Source organism: Chanodichthys erythropterus, chromosome 8 (genome assembly GCF_024489055.1).
Source record: "Chanodichthys erythropterus isolate Z2021 chromosome 8, ASM2448905v1, whole genome shotgun sequence".
NCBI classification, from domain to species: Eukaryota; Metazoa; Chordata; class Actinopteri; order Cypriniformes; family Xenocyprididae; genus Chanodichthys; species Chanodichthys erythropterus.
Genome location: NC_090228.1, coordinates 5,412,699 through 5,434,004, shown reverse-complemented (window position 1 = coordinate 5,434,004; position 21,306 = coordinate 5,412,699). Strand labels below are relative to the sequence as shown.

At 37.5% G+C, this 21,306-nt stretch overlaps 1 protein-coding gene across 1 annotated transcript in view; it reads right to left on the bottom strand.

Moving 5' to 3' along the window:
- Positions 1 to 1,199: 1,199 nt before the first annotated feature.
- Positions 1,200 to 21,306, bottom strand: part of mpped1 (metallophosphoesterase domain containing 1) — a 51,388-nt gene continuing 31,281 nt past the window's right edge. Inside the window, exons 4-6 of the mRNA XM_067390898.1 lie at positions 4,215 to 4,330; positions 2,409 to 2,522; positions 1,200 to 1,447 (exon numbers count right to left, since the gene is read on the bottom strand). Of these exons, the coding sequence (XP_067246999.1) occupies positions 1,329 to 1,447; positions 2,409 to 2,522; positions 4,215 to 4,330 (349 nt within the window). The 3' untranslated portion in view covers positions 1,200 to 1,328. The remainder of the gene's footprint in view (positions 1,448 to 2,408; positions 2,523 to 4,214; positions 4,331 to 21,306) is intronic.

The following is a 21,306-nucleotide window of genomic DNA, read 5'->3' as shown; positions in this document are numbered from 1 at the left end:
CATTTTTATTCATCCATTTATATGGAAGAGATGAAAACCCTCTGCACATCTAACAGAACCGTCATATTAGGCCTAATGCCACACACAGTTAATGCTGAAGAGCTGTAAAACACATGGGAATAAATTATCGCCAGGAGGAATGTTAATAAATTATAGTGGGGAGCATGTGGATCAAAGTGCAACGTATTCTTATTATGCGAAAGCGCACTTTGCGCGCATGACGAGTCTTTGATATTCGGAGGAGGGACATTAACGGCACGCTTTAGAAGAAATTTTAAATATTTGACCTTAAACACTTCAAACTACTGTAAAAGTCCACACTGCTTTAGTAAAGGACCATTTGCTTGAAAACACACTCACAGTTTTACACGTTTACAGTAAATCGAACAATAAAGAAGGCATGAAAAAGCGGAGAAAACAGGAAAATTTTCGGACTAGGGTTGTCAAATGATTAATTGCTAAAACCGCATCCAAAAGAAAAGTTTGTGTTTACATAATATATGTGTGTGTATTGTGTGTATATATATATATATATATATATATATATATATATATATATATATATATATATATATATATATATATATATATATACATAACAAATATACACAGCACAGACATATATTATGTAAACACAAACTTATTTTGGAAGCGATTAATCACGATTAATCGTTTGACAGCACTAATTCTGACACATTTTTTGTTTATTTTTTTCTCATTACTATTTTAAACATTACATTCCTGTTTAGGGCCAATTTATTTCTCCCAGAGTATAATCCACCATGGCCTCAAGTTCAAAAGAGCAACATATAAGAACAGAGCAGATAGGAAAAAGTAGAATGAGAGACTGAGACTCGAGAAAGAGAGAGAGAAAGAGCGAAATGGTAAAGACCCTGAACAAACTTGTTTGCACCAAAGCACTGTTTCTTCTGGGCACATCCTGTAACTTTCAAGAGTGGATCCAGAGCAAAAGAAAAAAAGTTTTTTTTTTCCAGAGTCAGCGGTCCATTGAGGCTACAAGGTTACAAAGTTCCTTAAATAAGTGCCAGCCAATGAGGAGAAAGCTTGGCTTCCATGACCTAAAGTACACGCGATTGTCACGCCGATTCAAGTGCAACACAAGAGTCAAGTTCAGAAAAAGAGTTCAAAGTCTGTGTCAGTATTTTGTGTCTGAGGGCGGCACACGGCACAAAAATGGATGAAAATATCCTTGGGAATATCCAAATTAGCGTCTCTCGCTCACTCTATATACACTACGCAGCATCCGTATACGCTCAAGAAAGGGACCCTGATTGAAAGAAGGTGGCGGCGGGCAGGTCTCAGTTCAATCATGAGCTCCTGGGATTGGGCAAGTCGAAAACGATGGGCGGGTTCATAGGCTGGAAGTTAACCGTGCACGCCGAGGCGTTAACGAACGTGGTGGTTCCATCTGTCATCATACCGTAACCTAGCTCACACAAACATAAAAGGACAGAGATATTACCAATGCTTAAGTTGAAATATGTAAAGTACGTGATGTTTAAGTGAATATGTAGTAGGTTAAAATACAGTAAAAAGGTGGAAACCAAATTTTAATAAGATTGGATGAAAGTGTTAAAAGCAGAACGGTAAGTACAAATAACCATGCAGTGTGTGTGAGGGATGAATCCTTTTGTATCCACTAAGACATTGCAAACAGCAAAAAATTACATATAAGAGGCTGCAATTTTTGTCATGGCATAGAAAATATGCAAAAATACTGTATGGCAGAGTCAAACATAGACATGCAAAGCACAACACACAAGCTGATACACAAATGTATAATGCAATCACATTGCCCTCTATGAGAAACATTTATTAAAGTCACCATGAAATCAAAATAATAATCATATTTTTAATTTTTTGTATTTATTTTAAATGATTTATCAGTGCACATCAACATTATTTTAAAATTCATATGCCCTAACTTCCCCTCCCTCTTGCAGTGACTTCTCTTCTCTGATGACGTTTACTGGCGTGAGGGCGGAGAAACCGGTCACTCACATGACATCACAACAATAGCAAGCGGCAATGATCCAATCAATTCCCAATGGACAAAATCAAGTCCCGCCCTACAATTTTTTCTTGTTTGAGAAGAAGTATCACTTGGATATTAGTCACAACAGGGAGGAAAATACTAACGCAACTTCCGTTTCATGGCAACTTTAAAGGCATTTTGAGTGTACATGCTAAATTTAATGTGAATATGAATGTGAACTAGTTTTTGCTGTAGAGCTGTCGGAAAGCAAAGCAGCATGGGACAGACTCTGCCTTGCTAACCCCAAAACAGGGCGGATTGACGTGGCAGCGTGAACAAGATCACAGGGCTGTGTGGATTTTCATGCATGTGATTTATAGACAGTTGGGACATTATCATCTAATGTGATTACCTTCATGAATGTGTCCAAATACATGTAGTTTGGGCTGAACTCTCCTCTGGACAGTGTTCAATAGCTCCATACAGCCAACACGTTGCATCTTCCTGGGCACCCAATCCAAGAAACCTACAAAAAAAGAAGTATAATTACTAATATGAACATTACAAGGCAAAGAAAAACACAGAGTGATATGCAATATATTATATTAGAACAGACAATTTGTTTAATTTTTGCTTTTGGAGTTACAAGCAGGAAAATGCCAGACCTACCCTGTTACCAATTTAGGGAAGGTAATCATAATGACTTTAATAACTGTGGTTCTGATTCCACTTGGAATGTGGATCGGGTTCCTTAATGATGTTTTATTAATTTTGAAGAAGAAATAATGGGCATGTTTTTTGCCATAACACAACATATTGCACATCCGAGATGCTAATTTAAGAACTCTACCAGCGTGAAGTCATGACTCACTGAAATTTAATTAGATGATGTGACTGGACACTCTAGAAAGGTTACCAAGCAACTTATGTGAGAACTAATTAATATTCATGACCTAAGCCTTAGCCATAGTAGGATTTGTAAATACACATCCTGGATTTAGATTTTCCTTTCTCAATTAATTAGGTGAATCCAAAAATGTTTACACATCAAGAACCAATAACAAAACCAAACATCATGGCCATTAAGGCCACAGGAGAGGATTTATGAATGGCGGTGAAGCAATGCAACTGATGCCGTAGGTCACATGACAGTGACAACTTGGCGGATATAATACGTTCAAATTTCATTCATACTACACACATTCATACTATATACAACATACTTTTTTAACGGTAACAAAGCAAGTTTCAAACCTAATGTGGTAGCTACCTACTAGGGGTGTGAAGACATTTCTCCTTGAGGTGAAAAGCTGTCTTGCGATACTGCCATGACGAAATTAGGGTGAAATTAGGATAGAACATGCCAGTGCTACATTTACATTACATCTCAACTGTCATTTTCCTTTTTATAGAAATGAAAACCATTTAATTCAGTTGGATAACGGTTCTTCAATACCATCCAGCTCATCCAACACTAGCTGCAGAGTTCAGAGTCTTACGTAGTGCAGCAGGAAGCACTGATCACGTGACGAGATGACTGACAAGACCATGGTGGTCGATCGTTGCACAAGGGAGCCTAAGCGTCTGATAAATGTCTTATCTTGTATAATTCACGCTCAGAACTGATGCTTCCTATACACAGAGTACGCTACCTGTCTCGTCATACCCCAGTACCTATTATCCTATACAATTTCAGATGCAGCATTACTGTATATATACAAATTGATGGAATAAAAAAGTGATCATTAAAGACTACAAACTTGATTTTACACTTGTAGTCTGATGTCTATACATACATAACACACAGACTTAATCTGAATCTTCAGAGACATCATTGGGGCTAATTTGCAACACTATGATAAACACCCACATTTGCACAAATGTATAGTGAGACACGTCTTTACCATGAGAATTACACATTGCCACATTCTCAAAGCCCAAAAGCTTAGTGTTTTAAACTGCAGCTGTCTTTATGCACAAACTTCCATTCTCGTTACATATGACTGTGTGTGTGAGGGTTTTATTATGTGCGAAGGGATTTGCTGCACTGCGAACAGCGTCTCAGCGTTGCATGCTTTAGCAGCCTGCTGTAGCAACTCCATCTGCCAAAGCCTCAAAGCAAAAGAGTGTGTGTGCGCAAGGATGAAGACAACATAATGGGAAATAACCATTACCGCATGCTTTGTGTGTGTGTATTTGTGTGTGATTTAGGTCTTACCCAGAGGAGGGCAGTGTGTGAGAAGAATATCAGTGGAATCTGGGATCTGATTCCACTTGTCCAGCAGAGCTTGTCCTCGTGGTAGATTAAAACCCCAGCCGTAGTACCATGGCTGCCTGAAAACATACATAAAGATGGAAAAAACACAGTTAAGGACTGCTGATGGGAACATGATCATTATGCTTCACTGATCTTTTACCCAGACTGCCCAACCACTGATCAGGGTAAGATGACATTTCCATTAGGATCTGTATAAGGTGAGTGTATCTGAGATATCTTAGGTTTATGATGAAAAATCTCCAAATCACAAATAGCAATAGCTTTGAATCGACTGTCACATCTTTTACAAAATGTAATAGAGAAAAATAGTTTAAATAGAAGTGAAAAAGAAAAAAGACAATTTTTGCTTTGGTGTTCAAGTGGGAGTTACAGGTATGAGGACGGATAATATTGTGTCCTCGTCTTTTCTTCCCCCCACCTCCCATCACTTCCTGTCATCTTTCTGCCATTGAATGTCCAAAAAAGCAGGGGTGTAGGGACGATTTGAAAAGCTTGGCTCATGAATATTAATTAAGTGATGTAACGCTACCCTAGTAGTCCAAACTAATCGAAAAAGGCTGGTAAGTGGGCACTACACATAGGATTACCATTTGTGCATTTGTTTAATCCACTGCCAATGCACTCGATTGGCAGAGGCTTCTCCTTGGTTTTAAAGTCATTTAAACAAAACAAAGAAAACGCCTAAAATTAGGGCAGTCAACAATGTTTTAATTAAGATTAATTTGATAAATTTAAATGTATTAATTATTAAACAGATCATTAAAATGTTACACTTATTAAAAAAATAATACTGAAGAGTGATTCATATTTTTTAAGACTGCATTATATACAGGGCTTGACATTAACACTAGGGCTGGAATAAAATCGAGAAATGATTCTGGATCGATTCTGAGATTTTCCTGAATGCATTGCGATTCTCTCTCTAATCGATTCTGAGCTTAGTTTTCAACAGCAGATGGCGCTGCATGCTTTAGAAACAGCCGTACTCTGCTTGTTTCCAATTCCTTTCTACTTGAACCTTCTATAAAATAATCATTCATATAGTTCAAAAAGGTTGAAGTGAATTACAAGGGTGTTCGCAGTGGGCTGCTTACATTAATCTCGCATCATAAAATCATTCTGCGGTGCAAGTACTTTCTAAGACTCAGCTGAACGGTTAAAACGCAGTGTGCGGTTAAAAAGTAGCCTAGAGCACCATCTGCTGTTAAAAACTAAGCTCAGAATTGATTCAAGAAAGAATCGTTATGCAAAATATCAGAATCGATCCACGAATCGAGATGAACAATTTATTGTCCCAGCCCTAATTAAAGGGTTAGTTCACCCAAAAATGAAAATTATGTCATTAATGACTCACCCTCATGTCGTTCCAAACCTGTAAGACCTCCGTTCATCTTCAGAACACATTTTAAGATATTTGATTACATTTTTTATTACATTACATTAACATACAGCATTATATTCTCTTCCGGAATCCTTTCCATTGAATTGATTCCACTGAGTCCTTTCATCAGCGTTGGTAATGCACTTTTACGTCGCCGTGGTTGTTTTTGGCAATTAGGACATCCGCGACATGCACACTTACGATTTTAAAAAAAATTTAGCAATAGCAAAATACAAACAATGTAGAATAGCTTGAATACAGCGCGCGTCTCCCTCAGACTGTAAATGAAGCTCGGGCGCACTAGATAACACGTCAGCAGCGTCTTACATCAGAAGCGTCACTGCGGAGTCATGAACCACACTCCGGAGCAGAAGGGGGCGGTAATGCACCAATAAGCTGGATGCCAACCGTCATAAAACAGGAAAGAAGAAGAAGATGATGTGGAATCGTGAATGTGGATTGACAACAGACCCAGAAGAGAATACAATGCTGAATAAAGTCGTAGCTTTTGTTATTTTTGGACCAAAATGTATTTTCGATGCTTCAAAATGCCGCAGATGTCCTAATCGCCAAAAACAACCACGGCGACGTAAAAGTGCATTACCAACGCCGACAGATGAAAGGATTCAGTGGAATCAATTCAATGGAAAGGATTCCGGAAGAGAAGACAATGCTGAATAAAGTCGTAGTTTTTGTTATTTTTGGACCAAAATGTATTTTCAATGCTTCAACAAATTCCAACTGACCCTCTGATGTCACATGGACTACTTTGATGATGTTTTTATTACCTTTCTGGACATGGACAGTATACCGTACAAACATTTTCAATGGAGGGACAGAAAGCTCTCGGACTAAATCTAAAATATCTTAAACTGTGTTCCGGAGATGAACGGAGGTCTTACGGGTTTGAAACGACATGAGGGTGAATCATTAAATGACATCATTTTCATTTTTGGGTGAACTAACCCTTTATTGTCAAGCCCTGATATATATATATATATATATATATATATATATATATATATATATATATATATATATATATATATATATATATATATATATATATATATATATATATATATATATATATATATATATATATATATATATATATATATATATATGTGTGTGTGTATGTGTCAGAGAGAGAGCGAGAGAGAGACAGGGGAAGAATAACAGAAAGTGAGAAATGGGGTGGGTGGGGGGTGGGGGGAAGAAAGTCAGGAAGAAAGAGAAAGAAACAGGTAGAGACAGTTTGTAAGGACAGAGAGGGGGGTTGATGGTTTTGCCTATGCCCCATCACTTTGATTGCAGATGCACCAAGCTTGAGTGACGGTATAGAAATTAACATGTCACTAACAATCTGTCCCCAGATCCATCTTCCTCTGCTGTGGCGGATTTGCACATTTATGTGTGCGAGTATGTTGAAAGACTCTGAGTGTGTGTGTGTGTGTGTGTGTGTGTCAGTTTACACATGAAGGTTCCCTTGCCTTTACGTGGATTTTGTAATTTATAGAGAGCAGTCACTTGAAACATTTACTTTTATAGCTGGCTGACGCATCAGTGTCCTGCCGCTGCAAACAAACACACACATGCATGCACAGACACTTTGAGGAGCTATCTAGATCAGCCCTGGGTTCCATCATCTTAAGAAGGTCAAGAGGAAAGAAGGGGCTCATGGGAAAGCAAATGCTATTTTCATTTGATTTCAACTGATTAATATTCAAATCACTTCTATCATCAGAGTCTAAACATTTATGATCAAACATCTGAAGGCCCACGGACGCAGTCTGATTAATTCACATCTCTAATCTTAAAACATTTAAAATGGCCTTTGCATATTGATGGTGCTATTTAAATATTCATTTCCATCTTTACACCGATGTCTCAATTACACTGGATTGAGAAAGGACTCATTATTGGTGTCCCAAACAGATTTTCAAACTGAGTAGAGGGAGATTAATAAACAGAAGCAAACTGAGAGAGAGAGAGTGTTGCATGTGAACACAGAAAGGAAGTGAAACACATTGAAAACTCCTTTAAAACACAAGCATGATTCAATCATGCAATTCGAAAACTCTGGCTCAGTTTAATGACGATTATTTCAAGCCAGAAGATTAGACTAACATGTGCAATTCCTTAAAATGTGACACGGCACAGCCAGTGTACTTGATGTACTAAACCATCTGTGTATTTATCAGTTTGGATGTTTTTTCATTTGTCATGGTGAGTAAAAAGCAGAGACAGCTGTTTGCTTTCATGCCTTTACTCCCATGATGCCACACCACTGCAAAAGTGGAAAAACATAAATACTTTGCTTTAGCATTTTCTAAATCAAATTGAAGGGGTGTTTGTCCATGCAAAACTCATCAAAGTGAATATTTTCGGCAATAGTCATAGGAACTATGAAAACATTCCCCCGGTGTGAAAGCCTGTGGAAGATTAATCACTCATCTTGTTTTAGCAGAAACTACTAATCAGAACTAATCATGCCGTGTTGTTAATGTCTGTTGGTCACCACAGTCCTTAGAACAGTCTATTCAAAGTAGAAGTAAGGCCTGGGTCAAATCAGTGAGTGTGTGTGTGTGTGTGCATGCAAAACCACTCTTGGCCAAATGATATCGGTGCAGTTTTGCCATAAATCTTTAAACGGATGGCTGGGGGGAAAAGGCTTTGGGGCGACTGTGCTTCAATATTTCATCCCATTGGTTAACTTCAAGGGTTTTAAAAGAAGAGAAAATGAGAGTTATAAGAAAATATAATTTTTTTTTTAAAAAGAATGCGTTAATGACTCACAGAAATGTGAAATCTAAATCAATTTTTGCTACTAGTAAGGTGGTGCACTTTGAGTGGAAAGATAAAATGCGTAAAAAAATTGGGGAGAAATAAATGGAGAACATGAAGCAGAAATAGGAAGTGTCATTCACAGGTCACTAAAGTTTGTGCTAACAGCCCTGTTTACATCAAGCGCATACACAAGCACTCTATTCCAAAAGCTTTCTGACTAGAGCCTACAAACGTACCCTTAGAAGGCAGCTGCCTAATACACTCTAAAAATGCTGAGTTGTTTCAACCAAAACTTGGGTTAAATATGGATAAACCCAGCAACTGCATAAAAATTTTAACCCAAAAGTTGGGTTTGTCCATATTTGACCCAAATTTGGGTTGAAACAACACAGCATTTTTTAGAGTGTATAAGGCAGCTGCCTTCTAAGGCTACATTCACACAACAATGATATACTAAAAACGGAAATGTTCCTCCTTTGCATTTTTTTGTGTACAGTTGGCAACGTTGTCTAAACGGTCCCTGTTCACATGGATTGGCAAAAATGTATTTATATATGCCAGGCCAGTAGATGGCGATGTCATTTTGTAAAGAAACACTACGCACCTATTGACTGAACACATAATGCGCATGACGTCACTGTTTTCACAAATTTGCATGGTTGTAGTTTAAACAGAGATGATAATGGTATCGTTTTCAAAAACTTGCACTTTGAAACCTGTTATCAAACGTTTGCATTTTCAGACCCCCAAAACACCATTTTCGTGTAAATGAACAGCCAAAAGTTTTTAGCCCCTAAGGTGACATTTAACCTCATAAGTGAACAATCTGAAACACTCTCCTGTATTCTCACACTTTCTGACTAATGAATTTTCACTTTTCCAGTCATTTGTTGTTGTTTTTTTAAAAATATTTTTAGAGATATCTTCTAGCCAAAGGAATAGTTTTAAACTATAAACAGCATAACTAGAAAAAAGATATTTCCATGACTTTTCCAGGCCTGGAAAACACACATCTGAAAGGTTTTCTTGGACGGTGGGAACAGTTTCTCTATAGGCAGTAACTCCGCAAGCTGCACAAATCGCATTTGCATGCGAGTTTAAAAGCAATTGATTTCAATAGAGTTGTGTGTTGGCATGTTTGCTAAGCTAATGCAAATATCGGGTAAAATAATCAATTTTTAATTACACTGAACTATTTTTATCAATACTTTATGGCCAAATTAAAAAAGTTTTAATAATCAATTTCTCTTAATTCATTCACTTAGCTTGTTGCGATGCATTTTGGGATTGTCCTATGCACAATAAGGCAATACACGTGATTCTGCCTTAGAATTTGGCTAAAATTAGATATATTTTAGGATGCAGCTTAATTAAGTTGCCTACTTTGTGAAACAAACTTCAAGGGGGAAGCGCTCCTATGCCTTAAAACGATGCCTCCATAGGCAGTGCACTTAATGTTGGAACGTGTGCACAAACACACACAAGCTATCTGCAAAATGAAGAGAGCTTCTGTTCAACATCCTCACCTGTGGCTGCTGTAATTACAGATGCTGGTGGTAGCCTAACCCTAATTACAAAGGAGGTGTACACATTATTTTCTGTGTGTGTTTAAGATACTTTATTGTGCATGGCACAGAAGCAGGTATGAAAGTGAATAATTAGTTATGTGATGTATCTGACAATGACCCAATTGTGTGAACGAAGGAGAAGAGGTTGGGAATCTATAGGGACAAGCTGCTACATCTCTGAAGAATTAAGAGCCAATATCAGACAGCCTCTTGACAGTGCACACACACACATAACCTCATTAAGAGAGCCTGTTTCAATTAATAGCTTGCAGGTCACAACAGTCCACTGAGATATACTAGCACATAAGAAGTGCTGTCAACATCACACATGCAATCACTTACACACTTGCACTATGAATGAACTTTTCATGACACCCTTCTGAATTAAATGGCTTATCGAACAAGAAAAAAAAGTAAAGTAAAATAAAAACAAAACAAAGCACATTAATCTGTAATATCTCAAATGATTTTATCAAGCAGATCAGAATCAACTCGCAAGAGTGTGCACAAGTTTTATTTAACTAAATCATAAACACATAACTAAACTAACAAACACACACACACACACAATTCATGCATACATAGGAAATGAGAGTGGAAATGATTTTGAACCATATCATAACATGGGAGTGAAACAATGGAAAGGGTCAAAAAGAACAAGCTGGATGAATTTTTAATACTTATTCGCCATTTAGTGTTCAAGCGATACTTGCGATTGCCTTAAATGTTGAGTGTCTGGATCTGCAGGTGCAGGAGAAATCCTTGATGGTTCGGTCCGATAGTCTTCCTTTTCTTGAAAGGAAGTGAGGCCTACCAGCCTGGCTCGGGGGCCGGGTGGGGTCTCACGTGATGCAATCCGTAGTATCAGAAGGAAAAAAAAGAGTAGAACTAGAAGAACTAAAGTGATCTGCGTGAGGGCCTTTTGAACTCTACAGAAAGTTTACGCCCCTCCGTCTTGGCTTGACTAACGAGAAAGGTGCAATTCTCTGGCGGACGATTCCTTTGTTTGAAAGGGAGTTCATTTGCATGGGGGAGCTAACTAGTAGGTTTTTGTCCATTTATACTTTGATAAATTTAAAAAACATACAATGCATTCTATGACATTGTGATGTCCACCAAAATGTAAGTCATTAAACAAGTAGTAATCTGATATTAAACACCACCTAGATGGACTACAATATCAAGCAGTATCATCACATGCATTTAAAACACTTTACAATATACAAAAGAACAATATACAAACAGATATAATGCACAAAATGTACTGGGGAGATGCATGTTCTTTCATTTAGACAAAGTTGTCAATGAATTAATGGCAAATAATCCATTTTTATAGGCAATGTATGATTCTAGTGGCCTGAAGTGTATGTGGAGAGCAAATGGTGCAGAAGGTGTGATAACGCTCTGTGGGAAACCCAGATATTACGTGGCCTGCATGGGTGAAGGGTTGAAAGAGTAACTGTTTTGTTGAGCAACTGTGTGTTTGGTCTATTGAGATGCTACAAAAATAAAATGTAAAAAAAAAAAAAAAAAAAAAAAAAAAAAAAACTAAACACATTAATCTGTAATATCTAAAATGACTTTATCATAGTGAAATCCAAAAATGAAGAAATATAAATTCTCTCTCACACACACGAAAAACAATGTAGGTTGGGACTTGATTTTATTCATTGGTTGTTAAAAAATAAATAAATAAATAAATAAATAAACTAAAATAACACCCACGCATCAGTAACAAAATAATCTCTGAATTTTCCATTTCATGTCGAATTTAAAAGTTCAACTTTAACAAGAGGTTTTTACTGAAAAGCTAAAGGATATGACATATCAAGCTAAAAAAAAACTATATAAAGAAATCTGAAACTAGTTGACCTCCCTAATCAACTACCAACTAAACTACTAGTTGATCATCATGACCCATCCCTAAATTTTTAACCAGTGTTGTATATTTAGTGCAGTGTGCTGTGTTGTGTAATTGTAATTCAGGCAGTGTTGCATATTTTGCACAGTGTAACTGCATTTTTCAGGCCGTGTTGTATATTTAGCACAATGTGCTGTGTTGTTTTGTTCTGAACTGCAGGGCCGGCTGGACTTTGATGTTTAATCTGAGAGAAGCAAGCGGTCCATTCACACGGGGCTCCAGTCCGAGCAGCACAGCAGGAGAGACACACACTCCACAGAACGATAGAAAGAGAGAGAGAAACCCTGGAAGGCAGAGTATATCAGTCTCTGACAATAAAGGGATTAGACCAGGCTTGAGCTGATATACGAGGGTGTATCTGTTTATGTTTCTGTCAGACATAGCTGCACGCAACTTCACTGTTTGCCTGATTCCCCCACTCGGCCTCTGTCTGACTCTGGGTTAAAATGTGGTAAATATGGGACATTTGGTCCCCAGCATGACTTACGCAACACTCAGCATGTAAAAGTGAAACCAAGACTACTGGCCATGATGACATACACACACACACACACACACACACACACACACACACACACACACACACACACACACACACACACACACACACACACACACACACACACACACACACACACACACACACACACACACACACACACACACACAGTGAAGCAAGTTTGGACTCAGGACCTGGTAATGTGGAAAAAATAAAATAAAATAAAATAAAATCAAGCTGACAACAATTGAATGAGCACCACAGCTCAATGTGTGTTAACCACTAGGTCACGGTTTCCACCTGCAATTAAGCACTAACAATAGTCTTAAGTATAAATTGAGGGGTGGATAATGAATTTGGACCCTGGGTGAATGTTTCTGGTCCACTGCATCTGATCCGGACAGTCCGAGACCAGCATTAACAAACCCATCTGTGCAATGAGACATCTGCCCACACAGCTCAACACCTCTCTCAAACTTACACACACACATACACTCGCACTGGCCTGGGCACACAGCAGACTTCAGAACAGCTGTGTGGACTCACACTCATCAACAGGAACATTCACAGCACTGATTAACATAACGAGCCAAGAGCAGGGACACACACAGAAGTGTTTGATAGCCGATGCAGTGCTTTAAAGGAATGGATTGTGCAAAAATGAAAATTCTTCCATCATTTACTCACCTTCACGTCGTTCCAAACCTGTATGACTTTCTTACAGAATGCTGAATATAAAAGGAGAATCTCATTAGCACACTAGCATATTCAGATTTGTCGCATAACATGTACATGCCAAATCCCCCGGAAGAAAGAAAGTCATACAGGTTTTGAATGATATGGATGTGAGTAAATGATGATAGAATGGTCATATTTTGGCAAACTTTTGCTTTAAAGTCCATCCATGCTTTCTTAAAAGCTGTTTTTAAACATCCGTGGTTGCATGAATAAAGACCTCAGCGTCTGCAAAGCTACATTCGGCATTCCTTTTGAAAAATCAGGCTTAATAAATGCTTACTGAAAGAAAAAAATCCTCAATGGACAACATCTGCAGAGAAGCTCTCATCTTGCAATGGTGTGTAGGTGTATGTGTGTCCACATAAAACAAGACGATGCTCAATTGCAAGAAATACCCAATTAAACTTTTAATTTATACTATACAAGACAAGTAAACTTAAACTTTCCAAAAGAATCCCCATGGCCCTTCATGAGACAAAAAAAAAAAGACTAGAAGAGATGACAAAATTAATCGAGTGAAAGAAAAGCAGTCTTCATAGACTGTATAAACACAAAAACAAAGGCTCACACTATCTTGGTTTTGAAAGCTTAAGCACCCTACATTTTTTGCGTTTTGTTCTGAACATTGTGGACATAGAAAACAGTCTGAAATACCTGCTTCAGAACATGCACAAATACTGGAATTTTTAGCTAATCTTTATTTAAAGGGGACCTATAATGCCCCTTTTCACAAGATGTAATATAAGTCTGTGGTGTCCCCAGAATGTGTCTGTGAAGTTTCAGCTCAAAATACCCCACAGATCATTTATTATAGCTTTGCCCCTATTTGGATGTGAGCAAAAACATGCCGATTTTGTGTGTGTCCCTTTAAATGCAAATGAGCTGCTGCTCCCCGCCCCCTTTCCAGAAGAGGGTGGAGCTTTAACAGTTCTTGCTTTGGTTGCTCAACAACAACAAAGATGGAGAATCTCACGCAATGAGGATTGTCAGTAACGGTGTTGTGAATGAGAGACTCAGGAAGTTACAACTTTCAGAATGCATCTGGACGTTTCTGAATGGTTAGTGGATAAATGTATGTAGTCACTGTGGAGTTGATTCAACTCAATACCTAGCATGTGCCGTCATGTTAATCTTTCGTTGAATTGACCCTCGTTTGTGAAGCAGTCCAGCGTAAAATGACAGCATGGTAAAAACACTCCACTACAACAACTCTTCCTCTTCTCTAAAGCAGCCCAACATGGCCTCACCCCCTTTGTTGTGTGTTCCCGGAGACAGGGTTTATGTAAATTTTTGGAGTTTGTGATGTCAACAACCCAGGAAGAAGGTCGTTGTAGTCCCTACCAGCAGTTTGTTGGAGTCCTTAAAAAGTGATTTCTGTAAAACAAAATATCTCCCTTTGCATTGAACTTTGAGCATTGTAAGTTTGCAGATGTTGTTTATGCTCAAACAGCAACATTACACACTAACTAGAGTTAAAAAAGTGAAATCATAATCAAGGGCCCCTTTAAATTTAATACTGTGCAGCAACTGACCAAGAATCAAGAATTCCAAAGAGCCTTCCACTGTCAAATATTTTTGCATAAGCACTGCAAAACTATACAACTGACCATATTCTTCCTACAAATCTATGCCAGTTTCATGTTCACTCTGTGGTTAATATCTGCTCACACAATTTAACCTGAATCAATAATGTACATTTGTTTATTTGGCAAGCAGCCATGCAATAAGTGGGATAATATGTAATTCAGACAATCATTACAACAAAATAAAACCCTTTAGGACAGTGCTTCTCAACCTTTTTGACACAAAGACACCTCTACTGTCCAAGACAATATTTGAGCTGATATGTACCTCTGGTACTTCTATTGTGATGATAAAAAAAAAACAAAAAAAAAACAAAAAAAACTCCAAAATACGATTTCAGTGTAATGTTGTACATCTGTATTTTTGTGTTTTTACATTTTAATTAAGATATGTGATATAATTAAATGTAAAACTTAAAATAAATTAGCAATATCACACTGTTCTCGGCGGGTACACGAGCACTGAATGGCTGCTGACGGCCTGGAGCACGCATCTCCGAAAACGTCTCAACAAACTGTAAAATAGGCACTATGAGTCACATATTTCAGGTCTAAACAAGTACATTCTCACCTAAAAAACTTTTAAAACTATAGTTCATCATACTGTATTTGTAAAAAAATACTGTGGATTTGCTTGGCCGCCATGACAGTTGCTTCAAGTGGAGTGATACAAATGGTGAAAAGGTAGTGCTGTTATCACTAGAATATCACACGGCTATCAGCCAATCAGATTCGAGAACCAGAAAGAACTGTTGTATAATTATAAATAATTTGAAGACTTCCTCTAGAAGTTTGCTAAGGCCCTTTAGTGGGCCCGCGGGCCCTGGGTGAAAACTACTGATTTATAATTTTATAACTCTACATGTGCAATTACTGTATGAGTGTTATTCCATTGTCAGACCCTTGCTTTAATTATAAGAGGGTTTCAATTAATAATTAGGTTTTGTTTATTCTAAACACTGAGGAATTATGGTAAAAAAACAGAGGAAATCTATAACATGTAACAGATGAATTGACATTAGGTTGAAAATAACCCGGAATATTCCTTTAAAATATTTTAATCCCAATAACCTTTTTTAAAGCACTGCAAACATCTTTGCTGAATCTTTTGATAAAACTAAAGACATACTGTACAGTATCCCAGAGCGAATCTGAATGTTTGCGCAATAGCCCTTTAAACTACAAAGCACACAGCGTCTGGAGATACTTCACACTGAACGATTACTTCTGTTTCTTCCGTCGGGTCCCTTGGCTTTCTCTCCCGTCCTTCTTCCGGGAGGATTTTAGGAGCGCTGAGAGATATGTGCGACTCAAACAGACACGCGCATGCAGCGCTAATGAGCTCCCTCTGGAAGCCCTCAAACACTCTGTCATACGTTATAATTGCGTTGGCAATACGTTAGGTTGTGTGTTAGCAGTTTGTATATGGTGTTGGAAAGGTGGAGGAGGACGTATTGAGAGGAGAGATATGGAGAGAGTTTAAAAAAGAATGAATGAGGGAAAATATTGTGTGTGTGTGTGTGTTTGTTTGAGTGAGAGAGATGAGCCGTCGCCAGGCCCCTCTAGTCTGAACTGTGAGGAGCAGGTGCAGGACAGCAGCATCAGTGTGTGTGTGTGTCTATGTAAATGAGTGTGAATGTGTGTCAGTGACCGTGTGTGTGTGTGTGTGAGATGAGACTGTCATATGGAGAGACTTGGAGCGATGCAAAGCTATTGCCTTCTTGGTAATGAACACACATGCACACACACACATGCAAGGTGAACCGGTCAGGTCATAGAAACTTACTCCTGCTGTGTTAATGCGTTTTGTGTTGGCTTATACCAGCACGGTCTTTCGGCTCAGCTTAGCGTTTACACACAGATACAGTTTCAGCTTGATTTTCTGCCTCAACTTGCCCATCTGAAACTTTCTGTGAGATTTTAGCTCCATGAGGAGCCATTTAAATATTGTTTTAATGCCAATGAAATTTTTTTTTTTTTATGTTATTTATTAAAAAATGGTCCCAGTTTATGTTTTGCGCCTTTAACTACTATGTAGATTTAAATTAATCATTTGATAAAATGCTCTTATTGTGTACATACATGTTTTTTTACATTGGACTTACACTCTAATAAATGCTGGGTTAAAAACAACCCAAGTTGGGTTGAAAATGTACAAACCCAGCGGTTGGGTTAAATGTTTGCCCAAATTGCTGGGCAGTTTTATATAACTCAACTATTGTTTAAAAATTACTATATGGCTGGCTTAAAATGAACCCACACATAATTACTAGAGGCAACAATAATAATAAAAAGGTGAACATTTATTAATGAGCCATTTAATAAATGTTCATTGTTTAATTATTATTCACTCGTGGTACACATACCTTTCAAAAGAGACCTTAGAAATGCTAAAATTATTAATAAATGTTAATTTATAACATATTTTGGGTTAATTTTAAGCAAGCAATACAGTAATTTTTAAACAGTAGATGAATTAAATAAAACTACCCAGCACGTTGGGCAAACATTTAACCCAATCGCTGGGTTTGTCCATTTTCAACAAAATATTACATTATCTGAACCACATTAATTATTGTGGTATGTTGTGATACATCATGAAAATATTTTTTTACAGTGTACTCATACCACCAAACCTGTCCCTAAACGTAACAATTGTGTTAATACAGCTGTGACGCATTTTTTAAAAACTGGATTCATAAAAATGTTTTACATTTTTAATGTTTTGTAGGTACCCCAGATGATGATATTTGTGTGAATGTGCATTTGTGTAAGGGAATCAAATTTCTCCATCTCTAATTGGTGGCAGAAATACTCGCCAAAGTTTTGCCACATGGTACCAACAATTCATTCCTCCACAGCTGTGCGAAGGAAATAAATAGCCAGTTCAGAACAGAGAGCAAAAGAGGTGTAATGAGCAGGAGAGGGAGTTAAAATACAGAAACTGAGATAGAGTAGCAGAGGAAGCGCAGAAGTGGTTGTCTGGGATTGTGGCGGTGTTTCTAAAAATCAGCGTCTAATTCCGCCTGTGAAACTGCTGGACATTTTTTTTTTCCTCCCTCTTCCCTCTCTTTCCCACAGAGTGATAGTTGCCTTAGCAACCGTGGCAAATCTTCCTTTTCTCAAACAGATGTCCCATTTAGTTGGAAATTAGAATGTGTAAAAACCCAGGAGACTCAAATTATTTCCAAGTTCTCCGGGAGAAGGGAGACGGAGAAGAAAAGAAGAGCGCGGAAAAGAAAGGAGTGGCGAGGGATGGAGAGAAAAAGAGGAAAAAGGGAGGGAGAGGGTTACATATCCTCCTCCTCAGGAAGTGTGAAAGTGTGTTGATTAGCCATCGCTGTGGGGCAGCTAATTCTGACGCCCGACCACACGCCACAGCCAGCACTGAAGAGGCAGCAGCCGGAAAAAGACACAAGAAAGGGAGGACAAGATGAATACAGGATGGGTATGAACCATTGTATGGTCCGTCTTTCCCTTAATACGGTGTATAATTTATTCTCCGAATCATTTTTTTTTTCAATTTACGTCACAGTCGGATGCAGACTGCGACTGATAAAGCGGGTGACGTTATGGAGAAGGACAGAGATAAACTGAATTATCTCGACTGTTTCGCAGGTAAACAAATTCAGCGTTTATGAGAATGTAAAGAAATTCCCCTGAGCCATGCACGCTCACATATGTGCGAAGACACAAACGCAGTGTGAGCGAGGAGTTTTCGCCTTGGAGACCAATTTACAGGTAACATCCAGCCAAGACATGAAGCCCCATGTTCAGTTGCTTTTAATAAAAAAAGCTTTCTTTTCTACCGCTTTCCCAGACAGAATGACTGACACATAGATAACAGGCTGAAAAGACTGGCGTGTTGGAATATCTGGTCCGCACCTTGAAGGCCCTTTATTTGTGACAGTGTTCCCCAAATCTATGGAGCATTAAGCTACAGCTTACATACTGGAGCAATGTGATTTTTTAATGTTTAGCTTTTTTTTTTTTTTTTTTTTGGAAAAAAGTTTATCGTTGACGTTTCAAAGCACTGTCAATGATTAAGCATTTAATTTGCTGGTATCAAAAGGTTTTGAGACACAGTGCCACAAACTGCCCTAGATATTTAAAATGTGGAAAAAATGCAATTATTTTTAACTGTGATCTATACACATGTCAATATATTATCATTTTATAAATTTTTATAGCCTTAATATAATACAATATTTTATTCTTGGGCCACCTAGTTACAGGTTTTGACACTGTAGTGACCTTTTCAATTTATTAATTCATATGAATTATTTGCTAAACGATATAAATAGACAAAGTTTACACACACACACACACAAACAAAAATGGACAACAAACTGGGTGTTCTGTGTCACTTCCAGGGCAAATTTTGCTCATAAATTATAAATTAATTAATTAATTAATTAATTAATTAATTAATTAATTAATACATTTCGGACACTGGCCAGCACCATTATGTTTGTGACCATTTTAATAAACAAATTCCTTTTTTGAAAAAAAAGTTGCAAATTCCACACACACAAAAAGGGTAACACTTTACAATAAAGTTTCATTACTAATTTAGTTATCATGAACTAAGAACGAACAATACTTCTACAGCATTTATTAATCTTAGTGTTAATTTCAACATTTACTCATACATTATTACAATCAAACGTATTTGTTAATATTAGTTCATGCATTGTGAACTAACATGAACTAACAATGAACGACTGTATTTTTATTAACTAACATTACCAAAGATAAGATAAATAAATACTGTAACAAATGTATTGCTCATTGTTAGTTAATTTTAGTTAATACATTTACTAATGTTAACAAATGAGACCTTATTGTAAAGTGTAAAGTGTTTCCAAAAAATTTAATAATGTTAATTTTTGACTCCGACATATGGAAGCTTGTTTCTGCCACTAAATAACAAAATACAAAAAGGTAAGACTTTTTATCTCACAATTCTGACTTTTTTTCCCTCGCAATTGCAAGATATAAACTCACAATTGCGAGTTATAAAGCCAGAATTGCAAGTTATAAAGTCAGAATCACGTGTTATAGTTACAATTCTGACTTTTTTCCTCACAATTCTGATTTTATATCTCATAATTCTGACTTTTTCTCGCAATTCTGACATTTTTCTCGCAATTTTGATTTTATAACTCGCAATTCTGACTTTATATCTCACAATTCTGACTTTTTTCTCACAATTCTGACTTTTTTCTCGCAATTTTGACTTTATATCTCACAATTCTGACATTTTCTCATAATTCTGATTTTATATCTTGCAAATCTGACTTTATAACTTGTAATTCTGACTTTATATCACTCATTTCTGACTTTTTTTCCTCACAATTCTGACTTTATATCAAAATTCTAAAAAATTCTCTCACAATTCTGACAATTCTGAAAAGAATTGTGAGATATAAAGTCTCAATTACCTTTTTAATTTTTTTTTTTTTTAATGGCGGAAACAAACTTCCATACCGACCAGTACCCATAAGTTTCCAATTTTGCTCTTTTTCTGTCCAAAGCTGAAATATATTTGACATTTTTCCTATTCTTTCACTATTACTAGTACTGTGCACACTTCCCGCTTTCTTGCTACCTGGCAGTCTCATAAAAGCTCACAATGCCTGAGCCTGGAAGTGAAAGCACAAGACATGAGCCATGTGAAAAGGCCTTTAAGAAAAAAATACATCCAAAACAGATGGAAACAGACAAGGTCGAACAACTTCTCTGTGTTTAGAGTGGCTAACTCAAGCGTGTGAGCGTGCGTGAGGGGTCTACATGACAGGACTAGGCCGTTCAGACACCCCCCTCTCCCTCAGGCATCTCAGATGTTAATTGAGGAGGTCCTCCTGTGGCCAGCCCTACATAGCCGAAGCGGTGAGCTCTTTTCCCCGTAGGGAGACACGACTGATACTGTACTAATCTCTCCTCTCTTCTCAAATCACTCTCCACATCAGCCGCCACTTTAATTAATTCACACAGACGTGCCGACAAGGTCAAGCAGTTAAACGTTTTTATAAAGCAGTTTTTATATACATATATATATTATATATATCCACCACCACAACGTCCTCTCGATCATTAGGCTCAGTTCCTCCTCTCCTCCTTTTTAATCATTCACTTCGTCCAAATGAAGGGCCGTTCATTAGCGGCTTGTGCCGTGTCCCCTTCATCAGTGAAGAGGAGTCATCAAACACAGGGGAGGCAGGTACACCAGAAGAGAAGGGAAAACGCACATCCTCTCTGTCTTTCACTTTACTTTCTTTCTTTCTTTTTTTTTTTGTTTTGATGAGCTTCTTTAATTGGGCCACTACAGAGGAGAAGCAAATCCTCAATAATTAAAAAATCTAATTACGGAGTCTTTTGCATCTCTGGCAATAATTATTCCTCGTGGAGTCACTGGATAGTGAACATTTCTTCTATTTTCATTTCAGTTTTACAGGGGGAAAAATCTGCTTGCTCCTTTTCGTTCTTTTCCTGCTCCTCCCCCTTTGCATCGTTCTCAGTACAAACTTTTTGATGGCTGTCACTGATCTT